This window comes from Nannobrachium achirus (genome assembly GCF_963921795.1).
Source record: "Nannobrachium achirus genome assembly, chromosome: 15".
Classification (NCBI taxonomy): Eukaryota; Metazoa; Chordata; class Actinopteri; order Myctophiformes; family Myctophidae; genus Nannobrachium; species Nannobrachium achirus.
In genome coordinates, this window is record NC_137822.1 from 34,399,140 (window position 1) to 34,422,923 (window position 23,784).

The 23,784-nt window shown below is 42.2% G+C and overlaps 1 protein-coding gene across 1 annotated transcript in view; it reads right to left on the minus strand.

The window, feature by feature from the left end:
• The window catches only part of LOC308299793 (BDNF/NT-3 growth factors receptor-like), a gene marked incomplete at both ends in the record, with an annotated part of 37,461 nt that extends 16,645 nt beyond the window's left edge, over nt 1-20,816 (minus strand). Inside the window, 12 exons of the mRNA XM_080743579.1 lie at nt 329-517; nt 2,254-2,353; nt 3,057-3,091; nt 8,034-8,235; nt 8,584-8,711; nt 11,374-11,506; nt 12,921-13,057; nt 14,174-14,325; nt 15,062-15,130; nt 15,332-15,403; nt 15,923-15,997; nt 20,596-20,816. Of these exons, the coding sequence (XP_080599705.1) occupies nt 329-517; nt 2,254-2,353; nt 3,057-3,091; nt 8,034-8,235; nt 8,584-8,711; nt 11,374-11,506; nt 12,921-13,057; nt 14,174-14,325; nt 15,062-15,130; nt 15,332-15,403; nt 15,923-15,997; nt 20,596-20,816 (1,513 nt within the window). The remainder of the gene's footprint in view (nt 1-328; nt 518-2,253; nt 2,354-3,056; nt 3,092-8,033; nt 8,236-8,583; nt 8,712-11,373; nt 11,507-12,920; nt 13,058-14,173; nt 14,326-15,061; nt 15,131-15,331; nt 15,404-15,922; nt 15,998-20,595) is intronic.
• Between the last annotated feature and the right edge of the window lie 2,968 nt (nt 20,817-23,784).

Genomic DNA, 23,784 nt, shown 5'->3' on the forward strand with positions numbered 1-23,784 from the left:
TTATTTCCCCCTTACAGTAAGTTTGTTTGTCTGAAATGTAACGCCAGTGCTGCTATTCCAAAGCCCCCCTCCCTCAGCTAAAACATTTTGGATTATGTTGAGCTAGTCATTTTAAAAGTAGATCTCACGTCAAAAAAGTGTGGGCATCCCTGTTTTAAATGATGAATACAAAACGAACGGTTTTGGACATACAAGTTTTTCACCCGACAACGACGATGTTGTTTATGAACACGGCGTCCGGGCGCTGCGCTGACCCCCGCCTTGCATGGATTTATCAGAAAAGGAGCGGGTTACCAGACATTTTGCCGAGCGCGGCAGTATAACTCACACGTGTCCGGTTTCATCAGGCTGCCGGGGTTGCGGAAGTACTGTGGGTTCTCGATGACAGGGATCTTTGTCATCCCGATGATCACGGCGTCCGGTCCCATCTCCGAGGAGGACGGGGTGTTGTTGCCGTTGGAGACGTGATGCAGGGGGCTGGCGGAGTCGTCGTCGTTGCTGATGACGGAGGAGGAACCTGGGGGGGGGGGGGGGAGGAGGCACGCGCACAGAAAAATAACCCATTTAGGCTTAGAATTATTGAATGCTTTAACCAGTGAAAAATAGCAGATATACAAGCTCACAGCGCGGCACCGAGTGCCGCGCTGCGAGCTTGTAGATCTGCTATTTTTGAAAAAGTCGTGAAAATGTGTGCAAATCTTTGAATATATGTATTTTCAAAGCGAACGTTTGTAACTCAAATTTTGCTTCTGGGGGGTCCGGAGAGGCGCGAGCACAGAAAAATAACTCCACTACATTGGATGTCAGCAACCTTGTTTGACATGAAGTGCCATGTTTTCATTTTCTTGATAGTCAGTGTGCCATATCAACATTAAGTAATAAATATGACATGACATGAAACATACAAATGAGATATTTCCAATGATTTTGATCTTGACTTTTATTTTTCAGTTTGTTTATCTTTAAGTTTTTTCTTCTTTAACATCAGGATGTAATGATCATTAGACACAGAGCAAAAACCTCACCTTTAACTCATACTCTGCGATCCCCGTCGAAACCGGAGATTTCCCGCTGTACCACTCTGCGATGCCCGAGGAGGCCGAAGATTTAATTAGCTTTAATCATTATGAAACGATTAAAAGTATGATCGCTGTATGCCGCTTCGGAGACTTTAGGCCCGCCCCCTAACTGTATCCGGTCGTATTTCCCGTTTGGACCGGATCTAGGTTTCCATATCCGGTCTGACGTCCAATCGCAGCTCCGTTCGCATAGCTTTTCATTGTAAACAAGTGAGCTGACTGCATGGCCATAGAATGGTATTTTTTTCACGCGTTTTTTTATTTATTTTGTAGCTGTTTGATTCCTCTACCCGCCTGGCATATGATCTGCGCACATATCGTCTGCTATGTGCGCGAATGTGTCCACGTGTTACCATAGCGCACAGCTGGCTTTTTCCAATGTTTTTTCATGTAAACACTGGCGGATAAGCAGGGATACAGCGTGGCAACGGATATGTCTATTTCAATGGGGGTTTTTTTATTCGAAAGCTGTCACCGAGTCTACACGTCTACTAGATGAGTCGCGCACAGATTGTGCACGATGCGTGCGCGTGCCCACGTTAAAAGGTAAGGACAATTTGGCAGCTGCTTAGTACAGCTATGTTTAAAATGGCAGCAAAATTGATAAAAACCTCACCTATAAATCCCAGACTCCCTCCCCAGTCAGAGTTATCAGTTTGAATGAATGTGCGGGATCTAATCAGTATAGCAGAATGTGAGTGGACTTAATTTAACTGACACATCTTTTATTTTACAGGTGTAAAACCTCTCTCTGACGCTTCTGCCAGTGTGCCAGTGATCACCCTCCCCTGTCCCAATGTTGGTAGGTCGCCTACGCCTGTTCTAATGGATCCAAAGTAGTTATTTATTCACCAGTTAATACTTTTCATTGGTTTGATACTTATAGAACCCACAAGAGACTTAACCACTTTCACTTTCAAAATGTTTTGAAAATGACACGCAGAGACTACACACAAAAACCTTGTTCTATCCACGGGTTTCCAACGCCCCATAGTGCATTGCGCAGACGCTGTACCGAGCTCCCGGCGCCGCAGCCGAGTGTGATTCACAAGCTCACAACGGGCTGCATCTGCGACGCGACGTGAGCTTGTATGTCTGCTGTTAAACCGGAAGTGTGGTCCATATAATCTCCAGTAAACTTCCCCGGAAACAGGTGGATATTAAGAACATTTACCTTTCAGGCCAAACTTGGAGTTCCGTCCATATTTGAGAATGATGACCATCAGAACACATCCTGTCAGGGCCACACCGGCAATGCCCACCACCACGTAAACCTACGCAGAAAAACAAAAACAAAATCAGTTGTAAGATAGTAAACATATCTGACATTGAATGAATGCGTAAAAAGATTTTGACCGACCGTCACTGTTAGCAGTAGGTACGGGACGATACGAAAATGTCATGTCAACGATTATTGTGACCAAAGATATTGCGATTTACGATATTATTGGGATAATCAAACTATCCCCAACATCCATTATCCTGGGGTGGAACGATTGCCGAAAAATAGCCGATCTACAAGCTCACAATGTGTCGCGTTGCGACGCATTGTGAGCTTGTAGATCGGCTATTTTTTGGCAAAAGAGATTTGGTAGAGAGTGAAAAAAGTATGTTATATCCAGGCCCGTTTGACCAATTCTAGAGGGTTTAAGTGGTACTGGATATGCAGCTCGGCAAATAAAAGGTGAATCGATCCCATTGCATGACGGAGGATAATTTCACGATAAACTTAAATCTCCACGATACGATTATTGTGAATGTTTTCACGATCACGATAAACGATAATAACGATTATCATCCCATCCCTTGTATAGATATACAAGCTTCACAAAATAAATACGTTGTGAGCTTGTAGGCACTACTACTTTCACTACTTTAGCATAACACTGCCATATAGGACAAAGAATCGGATATGTTAAGGTATGCATTTCTGTCAATAACAATGTCAATAAATCAATCAAAGCACGGATTACTTACTGCAATACTATCATCCAGTGGGGGTAGGGGCGAGTCTGAGAAAATATACCAAACACAGCACATGTAATGGCAAGGGACAACTCTTAATTCCTTCTATTGCACAGAAACAAATACTGCACGTGACTTTAACTCATTTATTATGGACGGGTTTCTGGTCCACGTTACACTGATAAGAACTAGATGTGTGCGCAGGTCGGTACCAAAATTAGCCAATGAAACCAGCGCTCCCCAAAACAACAGGTTTGGGGATTGGTAGGAATTGATTACATGATACAGTCACCTCTGCATTTAGTCTCAATGTTTGTAAACAAGAAACCTGTCTATTGTAAGAATATCATCTTTATCAGGACATGAGAGAGAAACAGGGGTCTCCCCCTCTCTCCATCTCTTGAGTAAATGCAATGCAACATACATGTTCAGGTGGGTCACCAATGTCTCCAATCAAGAAAGAGAACCCATTTATCAGCTCAAATTTTATATTGTTTCCATTCCAATTTTGTCTGCTCGTTTCTTCGTTTCATTACTTCCAAGTTCACGTATTTAGCCGTTATCCTGTATTAGTTCTCTCTCCAATGATTTGGCTTTCTTGGTGTAGTAACTGTTGGAATATTGTCCCCATCTGTGATCTCACCCTATGCTGTGCTGTAGCCCCAGGACTCATATAGACATTATATAGTGTTGCCATCATATTGATGCTTGGACAGCTACCTATTGCGTCTGATGCAGATGCGTAATGTATCTATCATCATTTACTATTCTTTGGCACAATTTGAACTAAGCTAGTTTTTACTTTTGTTTTCTGTATGGTCCACATATGAATTCTGAAAAGCAACCAATGGTTACCCCAGTGCATTGACCTGTGATTTGAAGAGACAATATGTTGCTGTATCATAAATTTGAAGGTATTAGGTATTGTCGTGTTCCTCTGGATGTCTGTAGTAAAAACGGGGTGGTAAAATTGTATTCCACTGAGAAAAAAAAAAGAAAATGTATTCATCTTGGCTGCAGACAAATGCATATCTCGGCTTCTTTTCCCATATCGCGAGTTTGGTCAAAAACGACCTGTTTACTATGGACCATAACTTACATATGGATCATTGCGGTTGTATTTTTTCTTCTCCGCATGAAAGAAAAGACGTTGGTCGGGCCGTGAAGGCGTGAACGGGAATCCCTGCGCACACAATGGATACACGCTGCATGCACGGAGCCCCCGAAAGCCAGGTAAATACAATTGGAAAAAGCCTTGGCAGTAATCTACATTAGTTATGGCAAAACTATGGCGGTCAAAGTCAAAGAATACTGCAGCAGCAGAGCTACAGTGACGGTGAGGTCACAGGTGGGGCTTCTTGGGTGACAGACAGTTAGCCATGTTGTGTTATGTTGACCTACCGGTAGTGTCTGTGTGGCAGCGTGAAAGAGACACAAAACAACAGAAAAGAGAACCCATTTATCAGCTTAAATGCTATATTCTTTCCATTCCAATTTTGTCTGCAAATTTCTTTGTTTCATTCCTTCGCGTATTTAGCCGTTATCCTGTATTTGCTCTCTCTCCAATGATTTGTCTTTCTTGGTGTAGTAACTGTTGGAATATTGGCCCCATCTTTGATCTCACCCTTAGCTGTGCTGTAGCCCCAGGACTCTATATAGACATTATATAGTGTTGCCATCTAGAATTGGGCGTTGGGGTGAATAAACATAATTTTGACCTATTTAAGTCATCATATTGATGCTTGGACAGCTACCTAGTGCGTCTGATGCAGATGCATAATGCATCAGTCGTCATTTACTATTCTCTGGCACAATTTGAACTAAGCTTGTTTTTAGTTTTGTTTTCTGTATGGTCCACTTATAATGAATTCTGAAAACAACTAATGGTAAACGCAGTGCATTGACCCGTGACCCGTTGAAGAGACAATATATGTTGCAGTATCATAAATGTGAAAGTATCAGGTATTGTCGCGTTCCTCTGGATGTCTCTATAAAAACGGGCTGGTAAAATTGTATTCAGCCGAGAAAAGAAATAAAGAATTGTATTCATCTTGGCTGCAGACAAATGCATATCTCGGCTTCTTTTCCCATATTGCGCGTTTGGTCAAAACGGCCTGTTTACTATGGACCATAACTTACATATGGATTATTGCGGTTGTATTTTTTCTTTTCCGCGTGAAAGAAAAGACGTTGGTCGGGCCGTGAACGGGAACCCCCGCGCACACAATGGATACACGCCGCACGCACGGACAGAGACCCTGAAAATCTGGTAAATGCAATAGGCAAAAGCCTTGGCAAAACTATGGCAGTCAAAGTCAAAGAATACTGCAGCAGCAGAGCTACAGTGACGGTGAGGTCACAGATGGGGCTTCTTGGGTGCAGTGTTGATTTCGTCGACTAAAACTATGACGAAAAACTTTCGTTTTCACTAAATAAAAACAAAATAAAAACTAAGCTATGGTGACTAAAACTAAGACTAAATATATTGACAATTTCGTCAACAAAATAAAAACTAGACTAAAACGTGAGGGACTAGTGGAGAAGAGAGATATTTTATGTTTGGTTGCTCTCAGGTGTTGCGCGCTGAAAATAGCAGATCTACAAGCTCACAGCGCGTCGCAGCACGACGCGTTGTGAGCGTAGAGCTTGTAGATCGGCTATTTTCAGCACGCAACCAAGTGTAAAATCAGTCATTACGAGGCCATCAAGGCCTGCCAAAATACATCTTATGATATTTAGTCGACTATAATTAGACTAAAACTAAAACTTTTCAGGAGACTAAATTATGACTACAACTAAAAGACATTTTTTCAAAAGACTATGACTAAAACTAAATCAAAATTTGCAGTCAAAAACAACACTGCTTGGGTGACAGACAGTTAGCCATGTTGTGTTACGTTGACGTACCGGTGGTGTCTGTGAGGCAGCGTGAAAGAGACACAAAACAACACAGGACAAGAAAGATTATCACGGTTATCACTTCATCCAATGTTTTCTTTATGCCACTTTCATTTACGGTAACTGTCTATGCCAGGGGTTCCCAAACTTTTTCGGCTCGGGGCACCCCTATAAATATATTTTTCATCCGAGGCATTATTATATTCATAATTTTCACTCCCAGCACCTTTTATTTATAGCATATTTTAGCGATTATGTTGCAAGGAAAGCGAGATAATATAGCCATTTTGGTTAGAACTGACTGAAAATAACTTTGTACTTCAAGTAAAAAATTATACTAAATATATGTTTATATAATTGTAGTTCTTGTAGTTCTGCTATTTTCCACTAGTTTTTGTGCAACGGTCTTATATGACAACTTAAGGCAGGGCTTTAATTTACGAAAGAATGTGCAAATTTGAAAATACATTTCAAATATTATCAAATATATCTAGCAATGCCGTCGCGGCACCCCAGGGTGCCCCGTCACCCACTTTGAAAACCCCTGATCTATGCCACTGGTTCTCAACATGAGGTCTGGGGACCACCAGAGAGAGTACACACCTTCGTACACTGGGGGTGTGACGGTGTAGAATGGGGTCCCAGAGATAAACATGGTATCAACTGAGGGTGTGTCGGTGTAGAATGGGGTCCCAGAGATTAACATGGATTCATACGGGGGTCTGTGGCCTGTGACCCAGTTGAGATAAACATGGTATCAAACCAGTTCTATTTCATATCTTACATCAGGGGTCTTCAACAGGGGGTCCGGGACCCCTAGGGGGTCCTCAGGGTTACTACGGGGGGGGGGCCGCCAGATCTTTGTGTGATAGGATAATTCTTAAAAAAAAAATAACAACTTGAACCCTCGCATTCCAAATTCTGAGGAGAACTTCAGCCCAAAATAGCAGATCTACAAGCTCTCAACGCCTCGCAAACGCGAGGCGTTGAGAGCTTGTAGATCGGCTATTTTCGGCAAATAGGTTCGGTGTAGAGGTATAAAGTACAAAGTGAAAGGTCAGGTTTAGTAAGTAATGACGGTTTAAGTAGTCAAAAGTCTGGAAAAAAAAACAACACATTAACACGGAACAGATTGTGCTGTCAAACACGTTCGTGAATCTATGAAATCAATGAAAATCTGTATCACACATTCATACAATATGCAGAGGGGGTCCCTGCTTCATGTCTCTCTCAGCTAAGGGGTCCTTGGGCTGAGAACGTTGAAGACCCCTGTCTTACATAATTCAATACAAATACCTGAATGAAGCAAGTCAGTGTTTCAACTCCATTACTTACAATAGTAGTTGGGTTCTTCTGAAAGAAAGAAAGAAAGAAAGAAAAAAAAAAAAAAAAGACTGTTTAGTCATACAAATGGCAAGCAACACAAAAGCCCCCTTTTCCACTGCAAGGTGGAACCAGTAACTTCAGGAACCTGAACCTATTTTTTTTGTTCTGGTTTTGTTTCCATTGCACACGGCCGCCCGGTTAAAGACGAGGTTCCTGGAACCTTTTTTCGGTCCTGCTCCTGAGGTAGAAGTAAGCCATTTACCATGAGAGGGGGTGGGTTCTTGGCTGATTTACCACTGTTTCAGGGTTGTGGCACGAGGTGAAATTGCTTTTCTACCACTTCTACCATATAAATGAAAGAAAACACAGTTGTAACTTGCAAGGTTATTTAGTTACAATCATTAATTGTTTCAGTGGGCGGGGTCCATGAGCCAACTCAAGGTTGTTGACTGATTTACCACTGTTTTAAGCCAATCAGAATCCAGTATCTGAACATGTAACCACAAAAAGTGGTAGAACTAAACTTGAGTTCTGGGAACCTATGGGCGGGGCCAGCAGCACTGCTGCTCTTTTTTTTTGGGACCTTCCCAGTTAGTTCTGCTTATATGGAAACGTTAGCAGAACTTGGTCCCGGAACTTCACAGATTCTTTAACGTTTCTTGGTTCTGGAAAGTTCTGGTTCTAGTTCTGGGTCGGACCCTACAGTGGAAATGGGGCTAAATTGTTCCACGAACGATCAAGAAGTTCATGGAAGGAAAGACTGACAGACAGACGGGAGAGACGGACCTGTGCTTCCAATGTCAGGATGGTCAATGAAATGAGCAGAGACCCTCTGCTCATCCTGGCCATACTTGTTCTTGGCCACCAGCGTGTATTCTCCGTTGTGGATGTGTGTGGGGTTGACCAGCTGCAGACAGCCATGGTACTCGCTCCCCTCGAACTCGTGGATCTCGGTTTTGATGTAGTCCTGTGAGGAGGAATCAGGGACAGAGAATTTTAGAGAGGCAGGGGCTAAAATGTCTAAACCTACGTTCATACCTGAAGCTATTTCTTCTATTCTAGTCGCTTCTATCGCTTCACTTTGGTCGCGCAGGTCCACGTTGGTAAAAAAATCATGTCCCGTTGGAAAAAAGGGAGTCCCAACACCAAATGTCAGCGCGGCACTCTGTGCCACGCTGTGAGCTTCTATATCTGCTATTTTTCAATAGCTAAAGTTTAAAATAATTAAGGCCCCTCCACCTTGGGCCCTAGTAACTCAGTCCCACTTTTCCCCCCCTTGTGACGCTCCTGTCCCCAAGTAAACTCCAAGTCTTACACTATCGTGGAGCATCCCGTTGTTGTGGAACCACAGCAGCTGGGGCTGGGGGTTGCCGGTGACCGTGAAGGGGATGCACCAGTGGTGCTGTCTCTCTGGCTGCATCAGTTCCTGGATCCTGGGTGCGACTGACACACAGACACACACACACACACGCACGCACGCACATGCACACACACAGCAGGAGAGGAGAGGAGAGGAGAGGAAGAGTGATAATAACAGGATACCGGGGAAACAGACACCAGGAAGAGAGGGGTGGGGGGGGGGGGGGGAGAGAGAGAGAGAGAGGGAGAGGGAGAGGGAGAGGGAGGGAGGGAGAGGGAGAGGGAGAGGGAGAGAGAGAGAAATACATGGCCAGATTGGCAGAGGACATGCCTTTATTTGGGCTGTGTGTCCACCAAAGCATTTTTTCTTTCTAAACCCAAATGAAAACACAAGGGGATTTCTTTTAAATCTCCGACACCCCGGTCTACTCTGTAAAATGTAACCCTGGAGGGTGTACGGAAAGAACCAAATGTACTAGACACTCAGAGCCTCATCGCTGAGTGTAGTACTCACTACTCACACATTGGACACCATTCAGAACAGCAGAAACCACAGCTTTGGTGAATTGGTGTACACAGCCCCCTTATAGGGTGGGAGTATAGGCCTGTCACAATTATGACATAATCGTCTAATCGCAATTATTTGACTTAATCACAATTATTTTGTCATTATAGAGGGTGCGAGTGACATCATCAACATACCCGGAAGTTATGCGGGAACGCCTACTGAGTAGCAAAAAACTACTTTCTGGCCTTGACAGCCCATACATCCAAACAGAAAAGTCCTATCTGATTGCATTAAATGGCATTAAACGGCATGAAACGACATTAAACAACGTTAAACTCACTTTGCCACTCGATTTGCCACTCGATTTCCATTCACTTTATGCGCGTGCATACCCTCTATTGTCATAATAGTGTACAATACATGTTGAAAAATGTTCATATATTTTCCAAAAATAGTGGAAATATTTCCACTATCATTATTCTTTTTTAAGTATAAGGTTTATCACAATTATTTGAGTAAACGTCACGTAAAATGTCATAATCGTGACAGCCCTTGATGGGAGAAGGACTGATCACGGACAATGTGAGCGCTGACATGGGGATGGGGGGATGGGGGAGGGGGGGGGGGGAGAGAAATGGCGACACTAAACGAGCGGGAGGAAGAGCCTAGCGAGGCGCCAGGAGGAGCTTCACGAGAGGAAGAGTCACGGTGACAGGAAACGTGCGTTGGAGTCGATGAGATTTGCAGAGAAACAGGAGCAACAATAAAGTGACAATTTGTCGTCTTGTGGAAACCTTGTATGTCCCAAACCGTTCGTTTTGTATCATTTTAAACCGATGTACAAGCACACAACGCCTCACATCGCGAGGCGCCTCTATAGGCCCTAATGAAACACATTCCCAATTTTGGACATGTCACTGATATACGGTTGTGCTCAAATATATTAAACCCCCCACTCTACAAATCTGGTTTATTGGCTAAATTCACAAAATAACATCAGTGAAATGAAATCAATGAAATCAGTGTTGATTTCGTCGACTAAAACTATGACGAAAAATGTTTGTAAAAACTAAGCTGTGATGACTAAGACTAAGACTAAATATATTGACAATTTCGTCAACAAAATAAAAACTAGACTAAAATTAATGTTGGGGAGGGACTGGTGGAGAAGAGAGTCATTTTATGTTTAGTTGCTCTCCGGTGTTGCATGCTGAAAATAGCAGATCTACAACTCTCAACGCGTCGTGCTGCGACACGTTGTGAGCTTGTAGATTGTCTATTTTCAGCACGCAAATAAGTGTAAAATCAGTCATTACAATGCCATCAAGGCCTGCCAAAATTACCAACTAAATCAACTGTAGATTTAGTCGCCTAAAATCTTCTGATATTCAGTCAACTAAAACTAAACTAAAACAAAAACTTTTCAGGTGACTAAATTTTTACTAAAACTAAATTACATTTTATTCAAAAGACTATGACTAAAACTAAATCCAAATTTGCTGTCAAAAACAACACTGAATGAAATAAATAAATCATACAAGAACAATGTAAATAGCTTAAAAAGTAACATTCGTTGTGTTTTTTGTTCCAGATTCAATGCTAAATGCCACTTTTCACTTTCAATTATTCAACTCTTAATTATACCTGAAAACATCAACTGCAATTGACTAATCAAGGGCTTAAATAGTTGCATCAGATGTGCAATCTGGCCTGACTAGAAGTGTGTTGACTTGTTGACTGCGATTAGAGCAGTTAGAAACATGGCTAAGTTTAATATAAGGAATGGTCAGAAAGGTTCAGAGAAGAGATTATTGCTTTGTAAAAAAAGGAAAAGGATATAAAACAATTGCAAAGACACTGAATGTTCCAAAAAGTACAGTTTTGAACATAGTTGACAAGTTCTAAGTCAAAGGAACAGTGGTTACACTAATGAACAAATTTGTCAGAGGGCCTTGAATAATTTCAAGCTCAACTGTAGGTGAAGGAATCTTACCCCAAAATGTCACACTTTTCCCAAAAGGAAAACGAAAACAGCTGAGCTATACAAGCTCACAACACGTTGTGTGTTGTTTAGCTCATGGATCTATTGTTTTTGAATAGATAAAGTATAAATCGTTTTCATGTGGATTAAGAACAGTGTCAGCCTAGAATAAAAGTATAGGCAGAGAGAGGTAATATTCCATATAACGTTTCTGTTCTATAACAACTCTCAATAACAACCAAAGCAAGTGTCCTTACAGAGGATATTGAGTTCCACGGTGGCCTCGGTCTGACCAACCACGTTCTCAGCGATGCAGTAGATGACTCTGCCGTTGTCATCTGGAGACAGGCCTCTAAGGACGAGGGTGCTCTTCTGGTCCTGGGGATCCATCTGTAAATATGATATTTACATTATCAGCCCATTTAGAACGGGTACACATTATGGTGTATCATTATTTTATGATTTAACTATTGAAAAATAGCAGATATACAAGCTCACAGCCGCGCTGTGAGCTTGTAGATCTGCTATTTTTGAAAAATCGCGAAAATTAGAATTTTGACCCGAGTCTATAAGTGTCTTTTGAATCCTTCTAAGGTTTTTTGAAAAACCTATGTTTAAAAAAAATAGCAGATCTACAAGCTTGCAGCGCGGTCCTGGGGTGCCGCGAGATAATTTGATATTATTAGAAATGTATTTGGACATTTAAAAATATATTTGCTATCATTTTAAACTTGAAGTACAAAGTTATTTTCAGTCAGTTCTAACCAAAATGGCTATTATCTCGTTTTCCTCGCGAAACATAATCGCTAAAATATGCTATGAATATAAGTCGATGGGAGTGAAAATTATGAATATTATGTAGGGGTGCCTCGGATGAAACAAAATATTTAAGGGGTTTGGGAACCCCTGCAATAGAGGGTGTGCATCATATGCCACACAGGACCAGCACCATGGACAGACTGAGAGGCAAAACATAAAGCAGCATGAAGCAAGTGGAGTTTGGAAGGACTCCTCCTCACTCCTACTGACTCCTCACGACTCCTGCTGACTACTGCTGAATCTGTTGTTTTGCCACTCAGTAACCAGTGTTTCCCAACCTTTTTTAAGCCAGGGCACACTTTAGGATCCCAGGGCACACCTAGATTTACGTTGTGTTTGGCTATTTTCAAAAGGTTTGCCTCTTTCTTACAGTATATTATTTTTTACAATTTGGCCAATGTGTTACCAGTTTTTGTATGGTTTGTTGATTACCTTTGATGTAGAAATGGCCTTTTTTCACTGTCAATTTTCAAAGGGAACACCAAGCATCTCAAAGAGCATGCCAAAGGTCTGCGGCACAGTGGTTGAGAAACACTGCAGTAGGCCTTAACACATATAACTTCTGGGTACAATGATGTCACACGCATACTGATACCCTCTATGGAATGATTAGCATTGAATTTTTTTTTCTTTTTTTTTTACAAAATAAATAATACCCCACCCCTTTCAACATCAGCCTATAATAGTATACAGTCATACAAGGCCGTCGCACAAAAGTAGTGAAAACAGCAGATCTACAAGCACACAACGCCTTGCGATGCGAGGCGTTGTGTGCTTGTAGATCTGCTGTTTTCACTAGTTTAAATCATTTTTAAAATTATACATTCAAAACGAACGGTTTTGGACATACAAGATTTTCACCCGACAACGTCGAAAACTGTCGCTGGAGTAGTGGGAACCGAGACATAATTCGGGCCCTTGGGGAAAACTAATTGGGGAATCCTGCAGTAGGCCTATAGCAAAGACTGGGACAAGAAGCCATTACCTCAAAGGGGGTGGAGAGTGGTTCAAAACTCCAGCGGATCTCTGGCGGAGGTGAGCCTGAGGCATGGCACTCTGCTTGGGCAGTACTGCCCGCTCTCATGGTGATGTTGTCGGTGTCCACCTCTACCCAGGGAACCTCTGCAACACACAACAAATAATATCCAACACGTGTGGGATGCCAACTGTTCCTGGATTTGTCCTCTGATTCAACCATCTCTCTCTCTCTCTCTCTCTCTCTCTCTCTCTCTCCCAGGGGTGTCGCACCAAATTCTGGGCCCCATGGGTACAAGGATTCACTGTTGGGCCCCTGTGCTTTAACTATTGAAAAATAGCAGATATACAAGCTCACAGCGCGGCACCGAGTGCCGCGCTGCAAGCTTGTAGATCTGCTATTTTTGAAAAATCATGAAAATCTTTGAATATTTCAAATCCTTCTAAGGTTTTTTTTTTTTTCTTTTTGAAAAACCTATGTTTCTATGTCAGTGGAGCTCAAACCTTTTCATGTGCAGGACCCCCAAAATGGTATGTATTTGGCCACAGACCCCCATCTCAAAATATTTAGTTCCAGGGACCCCCCAGAAGCAAAATTTGAGTTACAAATGTTCGCTTAAAGAATACATATATTCAAAGATTTGCACACATTTTCACGACTTTTCAAAAATAGCAGATCAACAAGCTCGCAGCGCTTCACTCGGCACTGGGTGCCGCGCTGTGAGCTTGTATATCTGCTATTTTTCAATAGCTAAAGTTTAAAATAATCCAACACCTTGGGCCCTAGTAGCCTCGGAAACCCATGCTTCATTTGGCGATCGGAAGAAAATGAAGCCTGGGCGATCGCGTTATGATCACTGTTGGAGGAAGTGTAGAATTTCCCTAACCAATCAGAGTGCAGAGAACGTCACACCGAATGTGTTGACGTCATGACGCAGCAGCGTTCTCTGCGCTGAGCAGAGCAGCGGAGGGGGGAGGAGAACACATGCTATTGGTCGGAGACTTGTGGTGAGACTCGCCGCGCCCGCCCATCTGCCTACACGAACTGGTCCGCGTTAGCCTAGTGTGGGGCCCTAGTAACTCAGTCCCACTTTCCTACCCCTTGTGACGCCCCTGCTCTCTCCCTCTCCCTGTCTCTGCCAGACTGCCACACTTGCCATCTCTTTGTGTCTCTGTCTCCATCTCCAGTAGAAAACAGGGCCTACTGTGTAAGTGTTAACTGATTTGTCACATGAGCAGGTTTAAGGTTGAGATTGATCTTACCACAGTCTGGTGGAGATAGGTCAATGAAGGTCTTCTTTGCTCCGTTAGCATCTGTGCATTTCAGCTCCTGACTCTCACCTTCATCCTGTGGTCTCAGTTTGATCCACAGGTTTTCACACACACATTTCAGGGGATTACCGGACAGGAGTAGCCTAGAACGCACGCACGCACGCACACACACAATCATTACAGTAAATGTTCATTACACATAGTATATTACACACACATACCGTTGTTCTGGGTTGAGATTGGCACATTTCCTGGATCATGCATGTCACACGTGTCTTCTTTTTATTTTTTATTTTTTTACTCTAAAAAAATGCCTGTAGTGCATTTGAAATTACATTGCAGTGCACATCATGGGGTGATCACTGCTTGCCTCCTGTGAATTGTTTTATTTTTGTTTATTTTATTTTTATTTCGTTGCTGAGTGAGGTCAGCAGACAAGGCGACATGAGTGAGATGAAAAATACCTGAGTGAAATGTGCCAATGTCAACCAGAAACATCGGTACACACTATCCTTGCATATGATCACTGTCGGGTAGAATCCTTGTGTCTGTTTTTCCCCCATAAGGGTGCCCTCAGACCAAAATACCTATGAGAGTGGAATCCGCGTTCCGCCAATGCATTTCAATGAGAATAGAGTGTTTTTTGCCAGTAGAGGATTTCTGCAAAAAAAAACGCTCCATTCTCATTGAAATGCATTGGCGGATTCCACTCTAGGTATTTTGGTGTGTGGGCACCCTAAATATACTCTACTCAAGTAAAAGTACAAATACCTTACCATACCACCATACAGTACTTAAGTACATTTACTTAGCTACTTTACACCACTGAGTGACCACTGGTCTATGCAGTGACAGCTTCTGATCAAATATGAAACTTACGAGTAAGTTGTGTTTAGGTTTTGAAATGTTCTCCAGGACAGCGTCGATAGGTAATTGTCTCTGAGATTTCTGAAAGTTGAAACCAAAAAAACATTTTATTATAATCAAATATTGTAATAGTCTTTATAATAATGAAATGATTCCTTGGGCTGTGAAATGACAGCCAGTAGGCTAATTATAATCAAAATGAATCGTGTGAACATTTTTCAAAAGATACATATATACAATATACATATTAATGGAAATGATTGTGAATACATTTCCCCTTACATATATTGAAGTCTTGTGTTGTTGAAAAAGGCATCTGAGGATATTGACGTTAATCTCGTCTTTGTCACCGTGCTGTTGGGTGTGGAGACAGCTTATCAGATTGTTGATAATTATTTGGAATTTCCATGTTGTAAGGATGGGACGATATGAAAATGTTGTTGTGACCAAAGAAATCGCGATTTACGATATTATCGCGATAATCAAAATACCCTCAACATCCATTATCCTGGGGCGGAACATTTGCCCCCAAAAAAGCAGATCTACAAGGTCACAACGTGTCGCCTTGTGAGCTTTTAGATCGCCTATTTTTTTAAGAGATTTGGTAGAGAGTGAAAAAAGACTCTATCAAGTACGTATATATATTGTTTTACCAATAGAGAGGTACGGGATATGCAGCTCGGCAAATAAAAAGTGAATTGATCCCAGTGCATGACGGAGGACGATTTCACGCTAAATTTAATCTCCACAATACGATTATCGTGGAGTGTTATTTATCACGATAAACGATAATATCGCTTATCGTCACATCCCTATTTCCATGTTGGCAAAAATCCACAATTCTATGAATAACAGCAAATAAATGATACTTACAGGTTCCTGAGATTAATGTAGTACTTCAAGCTGGTGTCCTTTATGTCAAATAGTCTATTCTGATTGGCAATGTATCTGTTAAAGATATAATAATACTCATCATCAACATCATCATCATCATGTTCTGCAGAAATCATGCTACAGTACATACAGTCTTAACATTTTAACAAACAATTTAGCAACATTGTAGATGTTCTGAACAGATCAAATATGTTTCAAATATGTTTTTTTTTTAAATTACATTGTACTTCGAATGAATACAGTAACCTAGGCATACAGCATATACTGCATACAAAATGTACATCTTTCAACATTTTTTAAACATGCATCCAGTGGTGTAGCACCAAATTCTGGGCACTGGGTACTTTAACTATTGAAAAATAGCAGATATACAAGCTCACAGCGCGGCACAGAGTGCCGCGCTGCAAGCTTGTAGATCTGCTATTTTTTTTTTATCTTTTTTTTTTTTTAAATAAACCTATGTTTCTGTCAGTGGTGCTCAAACTCTTTCATGTGAAGGACCCCCAAAATGAAATGTATTTGGCCATGGACCCCCATCTTAAAATATTTAGTTCCAGGGACCCCCCAGAAGCAAAATTTGAGTAACAAATGTTCGCTTAAAAAATACATATATTCAAAGATTTTACAAACATTTTCACGACTTTTCAAAAATAGCAGATCTACAAGCTCGCAGCGTGGCACTCTGTGCTGCGATGTGAGCTTGTATATCTGCTGTTTTTCAATAGCTAAAGTAAAAAATAATTCCAGGCCCTTCCACCTTGGGCCCTAGTAACTCAGTCCCACTCCCCCCCCCCCCCCCTTTGTGACGCCCCTGCATGCATCTTCATTTTTCAGGCAAACGAATGAGAACCATAGAGCACACGGAGGATCGAATGAGCATGCAATTCAATTCAGCACCGTCTGCGTTCTCATGTTTCTTCATAGACTTTAGGTCTCCAAGACATCTGGTTGTCAAGCTAATGCAGACAGAGTAACACAACATGATCTACAGTAGTTAACCACTCAAGACCTGTTTTATACTTCGTCGTATGATGGTGTCCGGTGAAAATAGCCGATCTATAAGCTCACAACGCATTGCATCACAATGCGTTGTGAGCTTGTAGATCTACTATTTTTGCTCTCTGTCCACCCCTATTGTGTCACAGCATTGTTTCACCGCAATCGGACGCCGTTCATGTTTTGAGGCATTTTGTTCAAAACGGGCCACTCCTGCAAACTTAGCTCAAACTCAGTCGCTATGGAATATGAGAAATCTATAAGATACGTCTTAATGACATGACCATAGAGATGATGTGTAATAATGTTCATGATCTTTGGACAAAATCTGTAGGAGAATTGTCAAAAAATCGGTTTAACAAAGATCTGGTGGCGCTATAACAGGCCGATGTGAGAAATTTGTTTTCACTTGGCCTACAAGGAGAATGTGTTTCACGGCGATCGGTGCGATGGTGCCGGAGATTAGCTGCTCACAGAACTCTGCCTGCCTGTTATAGCGCCACCATGAGGCCGATTTTAAAAATGTAGGATAACATTTGTTTCTTGGCCTAATCGTGTATATGTGCGATTGTGTGTGCAAAGTTTCACGGCAATTGAATTTATGATTGGGTTCATGATTTGAGGCATATTGAGGCATTTTGTTAAAAACAGGCCACTCCTGCAAGCTTTGGAATCTTAGTCAAGCAGAATGGAATATGAAGAATCTCAGTGTTGATCACATGTCTACCGGTATTAGAGATAATATAATGTGTACAGATTGGCGTGATGTTTGGACAAAATCTGTAGGAGTAATATAAAAATATCAGCCTCCTAGTGGTGCTACTACAGGTCAGTGTGAACAATCTGTGGCAGAGGTTCTTCCTTGGCCTCCAGGGAGTGCGCGTGCAAAGTTTCACGCGGATATTAGCTGCTCACAGAAGGACGGATGGACGTACGCACGAACAGACCGTGGCGAAAACGAAATCACAGACTTGGCCACGCCTTCAGCCTGTCTGTGACGATAATGATGTGTTATTTCTTTAAAGAAGTTGTATTGTGTGATACTGTATATGAAGGGCTAACTATTGAGTGACACTAAACTTGGCAGTGGGGTTCATGCAAGGACATGCCCCCCCGGGCCCCCCCCCATAGTATTGTATTGTACTGTGCCTGTGTGTGTGCGTGCATCCGTGCGTGTGTGTTTACAAGGAAATGACACAAGGAATCTTATTTCTTGCTTTAGACACTGGATGCTTCCAAGCAATGGATACATATATCCAGTTCGCAGACAGTGCACAATTTATATGAATTATAATGTATTGGCCTTCTCTAATGACATGCTGCATATACTTTGTAACAAGATATTAATATCATATTGTTTGTAGCAGGTTCTAAACCTCATGTACTGTACATGCCTGCTAAAAGTAAAGTAAAGTACACAAGATCTGTATGCCGTTAACTGTCTGGCAGAAACCTCTTATCTCCATAGCTTAACTTTTTTTTTTGTCACACAAAAGCAGCAAAAATAGCAGAGCTTTTGCCCGTTATAGAATTTCAATTCTGAAATGTAACAGCTTTGGACATATGACGTTCCCACCTGACAGCAATGATATTATGTAGCCTATATCTTCACAGGGACGTGCAGAGAATGTTAGAGAGGCAGAATGTCTAAAAGGACCTTATGGTGATAATATCAAAAATAGCAGACCTCCATGCTCACAACAAGGCATCGCAGCGCGACGCGCTTTGAGCTTGGAGGTCGGCTATTTTCGGTGCTTGATACCACACTGAACTAAGCATAATCAAGCCAATACTGGAGATGTGGACGTAACAGCATGGATTTCTACAAAGAGAGGGCAATTCTTTCAACTTCAGATGCTGCTTTCAAGTTCAGGAGAGTTTGGACAAGGCAATTCTCTTGAATGCTGCCTTCAGGTATGGCATGGAAAGAGGGCATTTTGCCATTTCTTTCACCATAGCGAAAACTGCATTCATGGTCTGGAGGGGGCACTTTTTACAGACAGGTGGGCTGGGGCTCAAGCCCCCTTTGATGTCTATGTGTGCACGTGCCTGATGTAACTATATCTTGATTATTTGACCTGTGATCTTTTTTTTTTTCCCCTTCTTCTTACCTCTCCTGCTCTACCCATACGCAGGGGTGTCCCACCAAATTCTGGGCCCCGGGTATAAGGATTCACTGTGGGGCCCCTGTGCTTTATTGAAAAATAGCAGATATACAAGCTCACAGCGCGGCACCGAGTGCCGCGCTGCGAGCTTGTAGATCTGCTATTTTTGAAAAATCATGAAAATCTTTGAATATTTCAAATCCTTCTAAGGTTTTTTGAAAAACCTATGTTTCGATGTCAGTGGAGCTCAAACCTTTTCATGTGAAGGACCCCCAAAATGGTATGTATTTGGCCACGGACCCGCATCTCAAAATATTTAGTTCCAGGGACCCCCCAGAAGCTAAATTTGAGTTAGAAATGTTCGCTTAAAAAATGCAAAGATTTGCACACATTTTCACGACTTTTCAAAAATAGCAGATCTACAGGCTCGCAGCGCGAGAGCTTGTATATCTGCTATTTTTCAATAGCTAAAGTATAAAATAATTAAGGCCCCTCCACCACCTTGGGCACTAGTAACTCAGTCCCACTTTCCTACCCCTTAAGCCCCTGCCCATACGTCTATCTTCCCTCTTCTCATGAAATGATGGAGCACACTCGAAAAACAGAATGTCACCCCCTTTGCATCTGTAAACCTGTGATGTGACAATATGGATGATTCTGATTCGAACTATAGTAAAATCCTCAGTGTTTAATTTGTATCTCTGAAACAAATATGACGAAATGGACCCTATACATAGAGGTCCATTCACTGTAGAAAACCGATCTCAAAAGACTGACGACAATACACATGTTTACATTGTGAGCATGATGCGTGACAAGTCTGTGTCCTTCTATGTTCCTTCATATATGCCTAACTCATATAATGCTACAAATATACAGACTATGTTACTCTAATTGTGATGTTGCTGCTTATATGTTTGACGTGCACATTCTCTGAGTTCCAGCAGGTTTATGGCATCTATTCTGTTGCTTAAAAACATCCTAGACAGTAGGCTACATCGTGCACGCTGGATTCGCTGGAATCACAATCACATACATGCAGAAATCATTTTACATCATCACTGCACTGGACATGCATGGTTTGTAAAAGGAGCATTGGTTCATCCATGCAGACAGCCTAGTGTGCACCTATACTTTTAGACAACACACACACACACACACACACACACACACACACACACACACACACACACACACACACACACACAGTCACACACAGTCACACACAGTCACACACACACACACACACACACACACACACACACACACACACACACACACACACACACACACACACACACACTCACACTATCTGTCACCAGACAATGAACAAACCAATAGGCTATGAATTTTCCATGGCCAACAAGCCACGTTTGTGATTTGACAGACACCATAGCTGTATGTGTTAAGACAGCATAGGTGGCTTTGGCTCAAATCATCATGTTGTTGTTATCATCATCATCATTATTATTGCTACACATTGTTGACACTGTAAATAATTATGTAATATAGGCTATAGTATAAGTCCACAAGCTTTCGGCACATGCTTACATCTCGGTGATGTTTTCCATGTCATCCAAGTGATCCAACGTGAGACTAGGGAACTCCTCGATTCCAGGTACAGAATCAATACATGCGATCCTGGAGATGCTGCAAGCACAGGATGCAGGACAAGCGTCGCTGAGCCCCGTCCACAGCCCCATCACCATCAGCACCACCAAAACCAAACCAAGGCGAGCCGTTCCGTGATGATCCCCCGCGCTGGAGTCCATCGCAGTGATCCAAGGCTATTCCACCACGATCCCCTCACGCCACAGCAGATTTCTGGTCCTCTCCCCCCCCACCACCCCCCCGTCAAATTGAATTATTGTAAAGATTCCCTCACTCGGAACCTTTCGGTCCTATCTTGCCAAGTTAATCATTTGGACTCCACACACACGCACACACACACACACACACACACGAAACAAATAGGGGAAAAAAGCACACACGCGCGTACGCAACCACACACACAAAAATACACGATGGTCACGAATGCGCAGAGCCCACGGTTTTTTAAATATCAAGATGCCATGGAATGGCCTTCCGATCGAGTCTCCGCAGAATTGGTACCACGCTACTGCATATCGATGCCGTGTGGAGGCAGGGCGTCAAGTGGTCCCTCCTGGCTGATGTCTCCCTGGCTGGCCCAGTCCTCTAGAATAATCCTCTGCCCTGGAAAAAAACAAAAATAAAGCGAGCTGTTCCCATATATTTACTGATCAATTGCCTATGTGCTGCTTATATGGGCCCCTGTGTGGCCGGTCGTGCATGTGTGCAGCCAGCGTGTAGTGATGGGAGAGCAAAATAAGACACACGCGCGCGCGTGCGCACCCACACATACATACACAGATACACACACACTGCTCACTCAGTGGAGTAAAAAGCCCGATTCACACTTCGTCAACGCGACGTGGTGTCGCGCAGGCCGAGAATAGCAGACCTACAAGCTCTCAGCGCGTCGCATCATAGCTCTGTAGGAGCTTGGAGGTCTGCTATTACCATGGTCGTGCGAGGGGAGCATACATTAGGTTTAAGAATGCGTGGTGGTTGTTGCGAGGGTTGCGTGTGTAGTGCGTGTGCGCGCGTGGCGTGTGTGTGTGTGTGTGTGTGTGTGTGTGTGTGTGTGTGCGTGCGCGCGCGCACTGTGCGAGGAGGCAGGGTACCTGCATTCGTCTATCGATTCTCGCTGAGGATGGATGGATGAGCGCACAATCCGCACATAGCCTATCTACTATCTAACACATTATAGCATCAGCCATGGCCCATTATCGCTGGAATTTGGTTTATGAAGAGATGCTGACATCACTCACTTAGCATGTTTAATGTCGTTATTATTTTAATTAATGTAAATTCGCTATTAAATTATGCTAAAACATTTTTCTTTCTTTTTCTGTTTTCTCCTGCAATTGTTCAACAAATATAGCCTATAATAGCCAGCAAACTTCAATGCATTGTTTTTCATTTCTTCGTATAGGCTACCTATTACCTAGGCATTACTTGCCAATGAGCCTAATATATATTTTTTAGGCTAGCCTACTTTATTCCCCAGTCCAAACTAAAGCCAAAGGCATCCGTTAGGTTGGACTGACATGATGGTAGTAGCAATGCCTTTTCAACATCACCGCTGTTCTACGGATGGCCATTAGGTCTATAGTAGCCTATGACGTACGCTTGACGCACAATACGGTTGCATCTATGAAAAATAATTACCTGTGGGCAACTATTTGGACTCGGGTTATCACTGGTTCCCAAACACTGGGTTGAGACCCATTTGTGGGTCCGTTATAATTATTGTTATTTCAAAACATTTTCAAAAAACATTCCCCAAAAAGCCATAAGATTTTCATGAATAGTCATTTCACTAATAAACAAAAGAAAACAAAAGAAAGGTCTAAGAAAGTCCATATATCAATTATAAAACAAATGTTTAAGAAATTGTGAAAATAGCCGATCTACAAGCTCACAACAAACGTCTTTCACTTTGCACTTTTGGGTCCTGAACTGAAAGGTTTCAGAACTTGTCTAGTTATATTGTAGGCAGAACTAGTGTAGATATAACTCGAGTGTTGGTCACAGAATGAAGACCTCGAGTCTTAAGTCTGTTCTTTCAGTTAAATAATTACTTGGGTTAGTAGTGTGTGTGTGTGTGTGTGTGTGTGTGTGTGTGTGTGTGTGTGTGTGTGTGTGTGTGTGTGTGTGTGTGTGTGTGTGTGTGTGTGTGTGTGTGTGTGTGTGTGTGTGTGTGTGTGTGTGTGTGTGTGTTAATTAATAATAAGGGTAATAATAATAATAATAATGATAATACTCCTATTAGGCCATTAGCCAAAGTCTGACAGTCATAATAGGTGTAGTACAATGAACTATACATTTACATTCAATGTAATATGCATAATGAGTTACAGTTCTGTTTTGAAGCAAGTCGGTGTTTTTAACACAGTTCTATGTTAACAACACTGCTTCAAAGGTAGACTACTAGACTAGGGATTCAATAGAGCCATCTGGTGGATTTAGCAGTGTAGTACAACTTTTACCCAATGGCACATTGCACAATCAGTTTCCTGAGCAGTGGCAAGGAATATTTAGATTTAATTATTAGTGTGGTTGCTGTAGGCCAGTGTTTCTCAACCACTGTGCTTGGGGACCTTTGGTGTGCCCCTGAGAAGGGTCAAGTGTGCCCCTTGAAACTGCTTAAAAGCCAGTATTGTATTTATCATTTTAAAAATGATTTAAACTAGTGAAAACAGACGATCTGCTGTTTTCACTGAATACAGGTCCACTCGCCAAATTTCCAACTCGCCAAATCAACTTGCTAGGACACCTCGCCAATGAGCAGGGTTGTCAACATTGGACTGTCAGTCCAGGATTTATTTTTTAGGGGGTGCACGGAACTCCCCAACAGGGGTCTGGTGGTCCTTCCCCCAAAACTTCTTAACAGATATATTTTCCTGTGTTCTGTTGAATTTTGTGCATGTTTGATACTTTTATCAGGCTTGCTTTACTAGCATGGGTACAATTTCAGCCTTAAAGGAGTAGTTCACCCCCAAAATGACTTTTTTTTCCTATTGATTAGTCACGCCATGGAGAGTAGAGTTCAATAACATTTTTTGGTTTTAGTCACATTCCTAAGACAAAAATTTGATTTGAGTAAATTTACCCCCATTGATTCCGGATGGTGACCCGTTTCGAAACGGGTCACCA